The sequence below is a fragment of the Heterodontus francisci genome, chromosome 6 (assembly GCF_036365525.1).
Source record: "Heterodontus francisci isolate sHetFra1 chromosome 6, sHetFra1.hap1, whole genome shotgun sequence".
NCBI lineage: Eukaryota > Metazoa > Chordata > Chondrichthyes > Heterodontiformes > Heterodontidae > Heterodontus > Heterodontus francisci.
In genome coordinates this window covers 134584190-134598915 of record NC_090376.1, presented here as the reverse complement: position 1 = coordinate 134598915, position 14726 = coordinate 134584190, and the positions used below count along the sequence as shown (strand labels likewise).

Here is a 14726-nt window from a genome sequence, read left to right as displayed (position 1 = left end):
CAAAGGTGTACACATTTTATTTGCTACAATTTATTACTCCTTTTGTTTTGTTATGGAATTAGCAGTTTTCTTGCTTTACATTGTTGTTACTGCTTGCACAACCACTAACAAAATCAAATCTCTAACACAAGAAAAAAGCATCCCACTGTTCTAGATATCAACACCATATCCATATTAGTTTAATCGTATCAGAGTGGGATGTTAGAATGACCTCCTGAAAGAAGAGCTTTTGACCTTAAGCATCCCTGCTGCTAAACACTGCCAAGGGTACCAGCCACATAAAAGCCTCAAACTCATTAAAGTCTTTTACTTCTCAAACTAGACACTACAGCATTCAGTTCCGAGCAGAGTTCAACATGGCTAAATGAACCTGAAAGCAGAGTTTCAACTCTTCCTGTTAATGGCTATGCTATGATGATTTGACTCTGCATAATGCGAAAAGTCTCGAAAGGCAGCTGGAGGACAGGACTTTAATGGAATAGGGAACAGGTACTCTCCTTCCTGCATGCATCAATGATCAAAAGAAAAAAAAAGGTTAATCAGATACTCCACTGTAATTACTATTCAACACAAGTGAAAGGCCCAGAAATTCAGGCATGCCTTTTTTGGGAGCATCACCCGCTCAGTGTTAACAGCCCATGCTCAAATTTGGAGGTCTGAGGAGCCTCGGATTTCATCATAATGTTGATGGCACTGCGAAAGGAGCCCGCACAGGTTAGACCTCCAATTTCCAGGTAACTGATTGGATTGGATTGCGGGGTCTGGAGGAGGAAAGTGTGGGGCTTGGGGATCGGGCAGGAAGATCTCAGATCTTGTGAGTACTGCTGAGGTTTCGGAAGTGCTATCAGGGACCAAGTAGTAAGACTGTAGGCCTCAGGAGTACAGTTAAGGTGGAGCTAGGAGGTCAGAGGGAAATTGAGGGAATCTGAAGGTCAGAGTCAAGAGTGTGGTCAGAGATCTCAGGGACCAGGAGCGATAGTGGCTTTCCATTTTTCTTACTTACGTGGTGCTTTGACATTGGTTTTCCTGGAGGCCAATCAGCACTGGCACTAGCTGCCTCAGGACAAATCCAAGTTGTAGTAGGGCTCAGAAGCAGGTATCAGGCCCCTTACAGATTAATGCCTACTTCAGACTTGGACAAAGGATTTCTCTTGTTCGTTCTTTGCCAAGGTGGCATCCAATGAGATCTGTGGCAGAAGTGCGCACCAGACGTCACTTTGGCCCCCAAATGGCACCCTTAACATCCAAACAACAGGCAGTACCAATCCCAATTTCATGCCCAAAATGTTTGTAAGGTTTTGCTATGCATCATTTACATTTTCTACTCAGGATCTTCAAATTCCTTTAGCCCTTACCTTTCTCCCTTATACAACCTATACAAAGGGCATTATCCCACTGAATTTAAATGGAGCAACAAAAGTTTGTCAGACAGTTTATAGTTGTACTACATTGCTATTACACTACAGAAGCTGTCCTTTGAGTACTTTAACATTAAAATCTCATTAAATTAAATGAGAAAATGAATAATCACAGAAGAAAAGCAACTGTAGCTGCTGGTGAGACCCAATGGACAAATGGAGAATGATCTAAAAGGCCTAATCCAGGGTCTTACTGAGAACACTGAACATTCATTTCTATTTTGCCACTGCAACTTAAAATACAAGCATCCTTCTTGACATTTCATCATTCCAATGAAACAAATGAGGAACTCCCTTTCCAGTTGGCATAACCTCCTGAACACATAATACTTGACATTTTGTTTAATGACAGTCAAGTATCTTCTTTTTCGATGCTTCCCCAGTAGCAATCTATAACACAAATGTGTAATGTAGCTTTACAATCAAAAGATTTCAACAGTAGCTGGAATTGAACAGGGATCGTGTTACATTCTGGAGAAACCACAAGAATGAACAATCTTCCTCCAAGACATATTAGATATTAGTCGGCATCGCTCCACATGTTGCAGTGTTCCTGTGTGATGTCTCCAAATGCATCAAAGCACCAATCGTTTTAACCAGTACTATACTGGAAAAAAAGAACAGGATGTAGGCACTCCTGGCAAGACTCAAGGGAACGGCTGGTGTGTAATGCAGTGTGTGAAAGATGTCCTCTTACAAGAATGACAACACTACAGGGCAGGGTTTCTTTTTTTCATTCAACATCCTATGAAAACTACTGGATACTGAATCAATGTTACTTAGCACAAGGGAGAGAGAGACGCTTGCTGAAAGCAGCAGCAACCAGGTACAAACGTACAATGAAAGACAGAAAGAAAATGAGCAGCCCGGTCCATCGAGTCTGTCCCATTCAGTTGCAACTAAGCATCATAACCACATCACTTCGCCCACCACATGATGGGACCAAAACTGGACAGAGTATTCTAGATGAGGCTTAAACAAGGTCTTGTTCAGAGACGCAATAGTGCATTTTGTTTTGTGTTGGATTATTCAAGCTATATATTCTAATATCCTATTTGTTTTCACTCACTGCACTGAATACCATGTAGCAATTTTGCAGATACTGTTAATAAACACTTCATTAAGGATGCCCAGGAAGCAGCCATAGAACAAGTATGATGACGTTTTACAAAGTGAGTGGGGTTCTTGCTGATGAGGTAATGACAGTAGAGAATGTATACATCTAGCCTCTGAGTTGAGAGAAGTGATCTGTGTTGTGGGGAAAGTGCGATCAGCCACGTACTATCCAAGAACCATTTGCAACCAGTATGAGGTTACAAAGAATCACCTTTGCTTCTTGTAATCTGATTTTCTACAGCAAGCTGAAAATCAGTGAAAATGTAAACAGAAACAATTGCCTTCATAGAAAAAAAAAGTATCTGACCTCCAGATTGATGTCCTTGATTTGAAAACAGAAGTGCCGGACTGCCCAGCGATACAAAACCATTGATTATCAAGTATCCTCATGCCCATATTATTTATTAGGGCATCTTGTTGTGAATTTGGGAATCCCTCTACTACATCCCCAAAGTAAAAACTCCAGAGTAAGAGTGCAAACTATCCATGGGAACTACCCAAAGGTCACAGTATGTTAAGTGGGACCAGCATTCCAAACCCATCTCAGGATCACGTAGGTGGTTAGTAGGAACTCACATGGTAACGTGGTACTCGTTGATAATGGCTGATGTTAACAAATTACTTGTTCTTTTATCAATATCGTTTGTTACCAAATTCATTGGTGACAAAACTTTGTCCCATTGTATGGATTGAGAAAATGGCAAAAGTCTGGGCCAACAAAATCCCTTGTACAATGCAACCCAGTCCACACAATTGGAGCTACAACCCAAGCATTTCATGCATCACCAGAAAAATCGCCATCCAGCACGGTTTGTAAAAGACAAAAAAAAGCCTGGTATGATGAACAGTAGAGAAAGGAAATTGAATGGAACTGTGGAATTTTCAAATTGTAGTGAAAACATTTGAAGGATCACTAGACGTTATTCAAATGTAGGAGTGAAACACCATGTGGAAAGTGCAGGATGATATCAATAACAGAATAAAGGAAGATTATCCCTTTACATCATTTCCCCAGAATGTTATCCGATGCTGGCTCAACTCCAGCTACATGTGGCGGTTGTTAAATGAAGACGCATGTATGCAAAAGTTACTGTATTTGTCTTGAGAAGATTGGCAACATGTGCTAACCTGAATACAGTGCCACTAGTTGTAATAAAGTGGGCAAACCCACAAGGCAGCACCTATTTTAAATAACAAGCATAAAGAAATAACAGTAAGGTGATGATTATCTTACTGGACTAGTAAGTAGTGACTGTACTAATAATCCAGAGAATGCAGTTTGAGAACTGAATTTAGTTCAACAAAAAACTGGAAATAAAAGATTTTTAAAAATTATATCAGTAAAAAGCAACCACAAAATTATCGCATTGTTCTAAAAAGCCAAATGATTCATTAATGTTTCTTATGGAAGGAAACCTACTATTCTTACTCAGCATGGCCAGTCCCACAACAACATGGTTGACTCTTAACTACCCTGTGAAATGGCCTAGCAAGACACTTCATTGTATCAAACTGCAAGGTTTGCATCCAAACCATGAGATTGAATTAAAAAAAAAGATACAAAACAACAATGTTGTTATGTACCATTACCAGAGGAGGAAAACACACCAAGGGATTTTTGATGAAGTGGTAAACAATGCAGTTCTCTGCTTTGCTCTGTTGATTTAAGTACATTATTGAAATTTAGAATCTGTCTTCAACAAACCAACACAACCTGGTTGCTTTCCTTTCGTCAGTTCCACCTTTTAAATCTCTACTGTCAATGAACTATAAATGTTAAAAAGACTACTCTCGTTATCACTTATTAGAATTTAATTCAGTTTATAACTTGTGTATTCCTGTGCATTACAGTAAATTTTAAATCATATGTGCCCTGAAGTGAAAATTTCAGTGTTTTCCTGAACAGTGCTTGTTCACTTCAGGCTTCATCTTTTCCCATCACGGAATTACACTTTATAAGAACTGAATAAACTGACTGTCACTGATACTATAGTCTGAAGATTCAGTTATTATAGACCTTATTAACTTAGAGAAAGAACACCACGCTTACCACTTCCTAAGAAATGAATTTTGACGCTACATCAACAGTTCTCATACCTTCCACAACACTGCCATCCATTGCTAGAATTCTGCAATTGCTGCCACCAGTTCTGGGCATTCTCAAACTGGTGACATCTATTGCCAGAATGCTACAGCTGCTTGTGCTGCAGTAACATCAGTCCCAGACATTTACAATCAAGAATACCAAAACCTATTCTTTCTGTAGCCATTTGTATTGATCCAGAGCTGAGTTTGACCTTTCTCTACTAAAATAAACTGCCACTTGTTCATTCTTTCCACAATCTCTGCCGTTTTATGCAAACTATGTCAGGGGTTCTCTTACTTGTCATATTGTATCACATATCTTGCCTTAATTTTTTTTAAAAATTTGTTCATGGGATGTGGACATCACTGGCAAGGCCAGCATTTGTTGCCCATCCCTAATTGACCTCGAGGTGGTGGTGGTGGTGAGCTGCCTTCTTGAGCCACTGCAGTCCATGTGGTGTAGGTACACCCACAGAGCTGTTGGGGAAGTAGTTCCAAGATTTTGATCCAGTAACAGATATATTTCCAAGTCAGCATGGTGTGTGACTTGGAGGGAAATCTGCAGGTGGTGGTGTTCCCATGCATCTCCTGCCCTTGCCCTTCCAGGTGTTAGAGGTCGCGGATTTGGAAGGTACTGTTGAAGGAGCTTTGGTGAGTTGCTGCAGTGCATCTTGTAGATGGTACACACTGCTGTCACTGTGCGCCAGTGGTGGAGGGTGAATGTTCAAGGTGGTGGATGGGGTGCTGATCAAGTGAGCTCCTTTGTCTTGGATGGTGTAGAGCTTCTTGAGTGTTGGAGCTGCACTCATCCAGGCAAGTGGAGAGCCAGGAGGAGAGTTACTCACTGCAGAATTCCAAGCCTCTGACCTGCTCTTGTTGGCACAGTATTTATATGGCTGGTCCAGTTAAGTCTCTGGTCAATGGTAACCCCCAGGATGATGTTGGTGGAGGATACAGCAATGGTAATGCCATTGAATGTCAAGGGGAGACGATTAGAATCTCTCTTGGTGGAGATGGTGTTATGACAGTGCTTCTACATTTTTTGTAAAGTTTTTTTTGAAGACTCATGCATTTTAGAATTATGGACATTGTTTTATTTGGGAAAACTGAAAAGGATTCCATGGATGTTTTTTCACTGGGGTAACTGAAAGGACACCGAGATTTCTTGTTTGAAAACAACATTTACTGGAAGTCACCTGTCTTCAGATAAATACTCAGCAGAGGCTTTTTGACTTGGGGGAGATGGTTACGGAGAAGTGACGGCAAGGTTTATAGAAGTCAGGAGGCTTGACTCTTGAGGTTTTGTTTTCGCTTTGGACAGTGTGTTGGGGTGTGAACTGTTTTGAAGGCAGTTGGAGAAAACCAGCCAAGGTAGCAGTCACCATCAGCACCCTTTTCCATCTCTGAAAACTTCCTGAGAATCAAGTGTAAGAAATAGAGAAACTGATGCTGCATTTCTCCTGAAAAGCCTGCCAAACCGATCCTCAACATCGCCTGAAAAGAACTTCTCTGGAAAGATCCCAGTGACAGGCGTCTATGCATACTTGGGCCACCAAACCAAAACAAAGGACATCTGACATCTTTCCATATCTTCTCTTTTGTCTTCAAGAATTAGCAGATATTTGGCCAAAATATTCTTTTTTAATCTTTTTTTGTAACGGAGTTCTAAAGAGAAAATCTCTATTTTTTAGTTAGCCAGTGAGGGTGTGTGTTTGTGTGTCTCTGTGTGTGCGCACGTGCGGGGAGGGGGAAGAGCTAAGGTAAAAGGGTACTTTCATATTTCAATCTGTGTGTTAATGTTTTGTTTCATTACTGGTTAAGTCTTGTTTTATAATAAACTGATAAAGTTGTTGTTTATACAAGAAACCTGGCTGGTATATGTTATTCTGGGATAAAGAGTAGAGTATACGATTGACTACATCAGTAACTAGGTAAACATTTAAATATATGTTGTGACCTGTGAAGAATTGAAACTAGAAAAGACAGTGCACTCCTCCCACCTCGGTCGTAACAATAGTCATTGCCTGGCACTGTGTGACGCGAATGTTACTTGCCACTTATCACCCCAAGCCTGAATGTTGTCCAGGTCTTGTTGAATGCAGGCACAAACTGCTTCAGTACCATCTGGTGAATGGTACTGAACACTATGATTATCAGCTAACATCCCCACATCTTATGATGGATGAAAGGTCATTGATGAAGCAGCTATAGATGCTTGGGCCTAGGACACTGCACAGAGGAACTCTGGCAGCAATACCCTGGGGTTGAGATAATCAGTCGCCAACAACCATAGCAATTTTCCTTAGTGCTAGGTATGACTCCAACCAGTGTAAAGTTTCCCCTGATACCCATTGACTTGAATGTTGCTAATGCTCCTTGATGCCATACTCAAGGGCAGTCACTCTCACCTCACCTCTGGAATTTAACTGTCACTTTCACAATCTGGAGTTCTGATAAAAATAAACAACAAAAAAACTTAACCTACACTTATACAGCACTATTCATGTTGAATAATATTTCAGAGCAGCTTGTAGAAAAGGAGAGCTGGTCAGTTAGCATTAAAGATTTAAGAGAAGAAAAAATGATCATAAAGATTTGGCTTTTTAGGAAAACTTTGAAGAGGCAGAGAGGTGGCAGGTCAACTGGCTTTTTAATGAAAATTCCACAAGCTAATTTTTTTTTTTTTTTTTTTAAAAGCACCAACAATTTATTTCAGCAGTACTGATCCGATACACACTCGTGAAACAATCTAATAAAATGCTACTTACCCGTACAATCAGGATCCATTTTATCAGAGACAATCCAAACCCACAAATTGCACCGTAACGGCCTGCTATGGTGTTGGTGAGGCAGAACGACAGACAAAAGCCAATCCAGTTAAACAGGAATGCCACTGAAAAAAACCAAAATAAATACCTGTAAATTTTCAACATTTTGGAAAAATTATAAACCGAATCCAAAACACCTGCTGTATATTAAAATTTCTGCAAGTTATAATGAATTGGCTAAGTTTTTCACTGAGGGTTTCTGCTCTTGAATGAAAGGCACACACTTCAATTCTTTTCCATTTTATGCAAGGATCTGTGCTTGTGTTGACATCAGGCCTGTTTCCAGGTCTCTCATGATGTCCACATTGGCAAGCCACCAATCTGGTTCAGCAAGGCCCCTCCATTAAGTAAAATGAAACCATTGGGGAGGTTCGTGATTTTTTTTTCAGTAAAGCTGAAGCTTGTAGAATACAAGTTTGAGAGATATAAATGATTGAAACTGCATAACACAGGCACGCATTAACACTTAATTTACTTTTAATTAGCTAAATATAAATTGTCTTTTCTCATCTTCAATGAAATCATATGCAAGTCACAATTCAGTTTCAAAATAAATATACTGCACCATAATAATGTTAAAAGCAATATTCCATATTTTAGTTGAACTATTAGAATCTTTGTTGGTCTTTTTTTTTTAAGTTAGTACACACTATTCCATCTTCTGCAATGTTGCTTGGGATTTCTTTTTAAAACTAGCATCTCCCTCAAGTCTGATTTTCTCACTGGGTAATTCTTTGTCTCCCCCATTCTGTTCTTTTGTTCATCTTACCCTGCCTCCCTCTTTTTCTGTATATATAACAAATATTGTTACCTTTATATAGTTTTCTCTTTCTAACCGTTTCTCATTCTTTTTCTAAATCTCTTGTCTCAGTCACTTCAATTTGTCTCCATTTGCTCTATACGTCTCCCACACACCTTTTTCACTCATTTACTCAGTTTGTGTCTTGTGTCTTTTGTAAAAGACCACGGCATGCAACAAGACAGCAACCAAAATATCAGATCAATAGTGGGCAACATTCCCACTATGCCATGTGGGTGCATTACTGTGCAGTAGCCTGGAAGGTGCCGTGCAGGCCTTGTTCCTTGATAAATAACGCGCGTGTCCAACTGTGCAAAAAATTCTCAAGGGACCGTCACTGTTTAAAAAGAAAACTGGCCGTGCATAACTAAATTTTAAAGGGAACACTTGTAGTGGGTACTGTGGATGATGGAGGCTAACTAGTTAGCACTACAATATATATGTGCGAGTAAGAAAGAAATTGGGTCCTGCTCAGCTGACAGTACAGTTAGCTTTGTAAATGGCACTGGTCGAAATGAAGGCCTACTATCAACACTTTGCTCAATTAAGCTGCCCATGTCACTTTTCTTTCTTGCCATTTGACATTTCTACATGAGCTACTCTGGTCAAGAATTGCACAATTAAGAAACAGTGCTCCTTGACTAAAAATTGGTTCTGTTGCTTCACAACCTGTATTCCCTCATGACAACTTGTGTTTTTGATGTTGATTGAGAGATAAATATTGGCCAGGACACCGGGGATAACTTCCCTGCTCTTCTTTGAAATAATGCCATGAGATCTTTTACGCCCACCTGAGAAGGCAGATGGAGCCTCAGTTGGACATTTGTACCAACTGATTCTCCAATGCGTTTCATCTGAGCTTCACAACAATCACTTTTATCCACCAATATCAAACTTGTTTGTCAGCCATGGCTCAGCTGGTAGCACTCTTGCCTTTGAGTCATAAGGTTCTGGGTTCAAGTCCCACTCCAGGACTTGGGCATTAATCAAGACTGACAGTCCAGTGCAGTACTGAGGGAATGCTGCACTGTTGGAGGTGCCATCTTTTGGATGAAATGTCAAACTGAGGCCCCATCTGCCCTCTCAGGTGGGTGTAAAAGATCTCATGGCATTATTTCAAAGAAGAGCAGGGGAGTTATCCCCAGTGTTCTGGCCAATATTTATCCCTCAATCAACATCAAAAACACAAGTTAGCTGCCGTGTATCTTACATTACAACAGTGTCTACACTTTAAAAGTACTTCATTGGCTATAAAGTACTTTGAGATATCCGGTGGTCATGAAAAGTGCTATATAAATAAAAAGGAATACTCTTAGTGTGAAGTATGCCCCTCTAGAAACCTGCCAACAGAAATAGTTGATCTAGCTTGCCAATAAAAGGAATTAAAAAAACAGATAACTGCCAGATCTCAGCAAGTTTATTGAGATGAATACATGTACCGCACTTAGTGGTGCTGTTCTCTTCCGCCATTTGGGACGGCCTCAAGAGTTTACAATGCTGCAGTCAAGGAGGAAAGAGCATGAAGGATTGGGGTGGGAAAGTGAAAAATTGGAGGATGAGAGTGTTTGAGAAAAGAAACTATGAAGGTGGAGAAACAGTGAAACAATGGGGGGGGGGGCGGTGTAAGTGTGTTAAAGAGAAATGGATATGAAGGAGGAGTGAGTGAGCGTATGAAACAAGAGAATGAGTACAGAGGGAGGGAAAAAGCAGACACGTACAAACTTTTGTGTTGTACTTCAGATATTTTGAGAGTCAACAGCTCAACCATTCCCATATGTGGACTTAGCATCTACTATGATCTTCCTTGCTTTGTCTGCCTAATATTTAGGTAAGCAACAGTGAGACTCAGGAATCATAACTAAGGGCCTTTACTCTGTATGCTTGCTACTGGGACGTATTACATGCTGCCCTGAAATTCTTCACAGGGATCACAGAGTGAGGCCTGGGCTATTTAAACTCTCGGGTAGGGCAGTGTGGGGGGGGGGGGGGGGGGGGAGGAAGAGAAGGGACAGTTGGAGGGGTGGGATAGACTAAATAACAAAAGATGCTGAAAGAATTTCACTTTAGAGAGTGAAACTAGAGGAAGGAATTTAAGGAAAGAGTGGAGAGCAAGAGAGAGAGTCTGAGAAAGAAAAATAAGAATGGAGGAGGGAGAGAGAGAATATGAAGGAAACATCAAAGAGGTTCAAATGGCAGGTATCCTAGCATCAAAAGGCTGCATAGAGATTCGATATGCCCAGATTAACCTATACCAGTTACATAATTTCCAGACACCCTGCACAAGGCAAGTGACCAAAGGGTGCTCCTGTTACAGCAGCAGAGGCTAATGGTTTATGAAAGTGCCAGCATGATATGCACATCGTCTAGATATTTAATGTTCCATATTCAGAATATTAAATTAGTCAGCATTCAACAAAAATGCTGCCAAATTAATAAGACATAAACTCAGGATTAGTGCAAAAAGAATGAACAAAGAGGATAGAATTTTTGTTCACAGTTGTTTATTAGAGCACAGCTTTGCTGGAAGTGGCTACAGAGATAGAGCGAATCATCTAAAATGAAATTAGCTAACTTTCTGAAAATATAAAACTATGTGAGGAAAGGCAAAAAATGAAATTAAGAGAATATACATCAGTTGAAGAAATAGTCTTGGTATGATGGGTCAAATAGCTTCCTCCTATATTGTAATTTCATAATTCTAACCCTGATTTCATGTGAAGATTCAGATATTGGAGCAAACCTATTAGTGAGAAAAAAGTAATGCAAGCCTGGCTCATACGACAATATATCTAACAGCCACAGCAGGTTCAGTCAATGAGAGGTTATTAGAATGTTCTTCGTCAGCCTTCTGTAGTATGCTGGATCAGATTTTATTTATTTTATTTTTTTATTTAGAGATACAGCACTGAAACAGGCCCTTCGGCCCACCAAGTCTGTGCTGACCAACAATCACCCATTTATACTAATGTTACATTCATCTCATATTCCCTACCACATCCCCACCATTCTCCTACCACCTACCTACACTAGGGGCAATTTACAATGGCCAATTTACCTATCAACCTGCAAGTCTTTGGCTGTGGGAGGAACCCAGAGCACCCGGCGGAAACCCACGCGGTCACAGGAAGAACTTGCAAACTCTGCACAGGCAGTACCCAGAACTGAATCCGGGTCACTGGAGCTGTGAGGCTGCAGTGCTAACCACTGCACCACTGTGCACAGAAACTTCCACGCCCACTGAACAGAGAGGCCAACAGCTTACAAGCACAATGTAGTGCCCTGGAACAGAAACAGCAAACTGATGGATTTCTGGATAGAGAATAGGTCTGTATGCAGCACATTCCATACTGTGTCCAGTCATTTTATTCACCATGTTCAGATGTTGAGGTGAGAGAGATACCCTGTGAACTATGCAACAATGTGCCAGCTACCATATGTCTTGATAGTGGGCATGAATGAATTCCCCCCTTGCTTATTAATATAACAGATAATAGACACAGTACTACTCTCTCCGAATGCACAATTGAAAGCATCATTTAAGTACCCTTCCTTAAAACACAAGCTGTGGAACCCAGCAGCAAAAAGTCAAAAAATTTGCAATGTTAGCAGCAGAGTTCTTTCCAAAAGCTGAGGAGGAAATTAACTGGTACTATTGTGCAGTCCCTGCACAATACAAGGCAGCAATAAGAGATTGTGTGCATCACTGCCCAGCACAGCAACAAGAGCTTGCAAAGTGAATGCGCTGAGCACATGTCCCCCAGCACCAAGTCAACCTTAGTTAAGTTCCGACACGGTTTGAAGGATATCTGAATGAAGAATAATTACAAGAGAATTGTAAAAGTTATACTTTGTGGATTGCTTCAACGAAGAAAAAACAGGATTTCTCACAGTAATTGCTGGATGTAATGCACACCAAGACTACATGGCAATTCTTCAAAGTTCCACAAGATGGCAGAAACAGTCTACTAATCTCAATCATTTCAAATTACATTTTACCATTAAAGCTGTTTGAATGGTACTGCAAAATTTGACAACACCACAAACTTAAATACTTAAAACATTATACACCAGGATTAAGTTCTAGAACTAAAACTATTCAGGGCATGAAAGCAGACTGTAACTCAACTTGCATTAAGACACAATTTTCTGTCCATTATTCCCCAAGTTTTACTAAGTAGTTGCATTCATATCATCCCAAGACATTTCACAGGGGTATTATAAAATAAAATATGACACCGAGCCACATTATTATGGCAAATAGCCAAAAGCCTGGTTAAAGAGATAGGTTTTAATGAGTTTTTAAAGGAAGAAAGCGAGATAGAGAGATGGAGAGGTTTAGATAGGAATTCCAGAGCTTAGGGCACAAGCAGCTGAAGGCACAGCCATCAATGGTGGAGCGATTAGAATCGGGGATGCTCAAGTGACCGGAGTTGAAGGGGTGCAGATATCTTGGAGGGTTGTGCGCCTGGAGGAGATTAGAGAGTTGGGAACGGACAGGGCATTGAGCGATTTGAAAACAAGGATGAGAATTTTTAAATCGAGGCATTGCTTAACCGGGAGCCAGAGTAGGTCAATGAGCACAGGAATGATGGGTGAACGGGATTTGGTGCAAGGACACGGGCAGCCCGGTTTTGGATGACCTCAAGTTTATCGAGGGGAGAATGTGGGAGGGCACCCAAGAGTGCGTTAGAATAGTCAGATTTGGAGGTAACAAAAGCATGAATGAGGGTTTCAGAAGCAGATGAGCTGAACAGGTTGGTGGGGGGAGAAAGTGGAGGGGAAAGATGCATAGTCAGGCTCAACTTCAGCCTTAGACAATTGCCAGGGAGAGCAATGGAGTCAGTAGAGAGGGTGTGGCAGGGATCAAAGACAATGGCTTCAATCTTCCCAATATTTAACCTGAAGAAATTACTGTTCACCCAGTGCTGGAAGTCCGATAAGAAGTCTGACAATTCAGAGACAGTGGAGGAGTTGAGAGAGGTAGTAGTGAGCTAAAGCTGGATGTTGTCAGCCTACACATTGGAAACTGATGTGTTTTCGGATGATGTTGCCAAGGGAAAGCATGTAGATAAGAAATAGGAGGGGCAAAGGACAGATTCTTGGGGACACCAGAGTTAATTGCACGGAACAGGAAGAGAAGCTATTGATGGTGATTCTTTGGTTACAATTAGGTAGATAAGAATGGAGCCAGGTTGAGTGCAGTTCCACCCAGCTGGACAAGGATCTTTGGAAGAAGGACAAGGAGTGATTAGTTTGCCTTTATCATTGTCACATAGGACGTCATTTGTGACTGATGGACTCCATCCTAGGGTCCTTAAAGAAGTGGCTAGATAGTTGATGCGTGTTTTTAATTTTCCAAAATTCCATAGATTCAGGGAAGGTTCCATTAGATTGGAAAATAGCCAATGTAACTCCTTTATTCAAAAAGGGAGGGAGACAGAAAGCTGGAAACTCCCAGCTTAGATAAGTTTTTAAAATTTCAATACTTACCAGCAGAGCACCTACTGTGCGTGTCCAGCCCAACCCGACCCGAGCCCGAAAGCTGGATCCGGAAGACAGGCCTGTCGTTGGGTCCCGTCGGGTTTGGGTCAGGTAGCAGACCTTTAGAGTCAACATGGCATTGTGAAAGGGAAATCATGTTTAACCAATTTATTGGAGTTCTTTGAAGTAACAAGTGCTGTGGATAAAGGGGAACTGGTTCATGTACTGTACTTAGATTTCTGGAAGGCATTTGATCAGGTGCCACAAAGGTTATAATGGAAAATGGTGTGGGGTAACATATTGGCAAGGATAGAAGATTGACCAGCGAACAGGAAACAGAGAGTAGGCATAAATGGGTCATTTTCGAGTGGTGTGCCACAGGATCTGTGCTGGAGCCTCAACTTTTTAAAATTTATATAAATGACTTAGGTGAAGAGACCGAAGGTATGGTTGCTAAATTTGTTGATGACACAAAGATAGGTAGGAAAGTAAGTTGTGAAGAGGACATAAGGAGGCTACAAAGGGATAATAGATAGGTCAAGTGAGTGGGCAAAGATCTGGCAAATGGAGTATAATGTGGGAAAATGTGAAATTGTCCATCTTGGCAGAATAAAACAGAAGCATTTTATCTAAATGGTGAAAGATTGCAGAGCTCCAAGAAAAGGTTAGTATGCAGGTTCACAAGTAACTCGCAAAGCTAATAGAATGTCATTGTTGATTGCGAGGGGAAGTGAATACAAAGGTAGGGAGGTTATGCTTCAGTTATACAGGGCATTAGTGAGACCACATCTGGAGTAGTGTACAGTATTGATCTCCTTATTTAAGGAAGGATGTAAATGCGTTGGAAGCAGTTCAGAGGTGGTTCATTAGATTAATACCTGGAATGGGCAGGTTGTCTTAGGAGGAAAGGTTGGACAGATTAGGCTTGTATTTGCTGGCGTTTAGGAGAGTAAGAGGCTACTTGATTGAAACATACAAGATCCTGAGGTCTTGACAGGA

At 40.9% G+C, this 14726-nt stretch overlaps 1 protein-coding gene across 1 annotated transcript in view; it reads right to left on the bottom strand.

Moving 5' to 3' along the window:
* Positions 1 to 14726, bottom strand: part of ndfip2 (Nedd4 family interacting protein 2) — a 104373-nt gene that overhangs the window by 26149 nt on the left and 63498 nt on the right. Inside the window, exon 5 of the mRNA XM_068034362.1 lies at positions 7388 to 7512. Coding sequence (XP_067890463.1) covers positions 7388 to 7512 — 125 coding nt within the window. The remainder of the gene's footprint in view (positions 1 to 7387; positions 7513 to 14726) is intronic.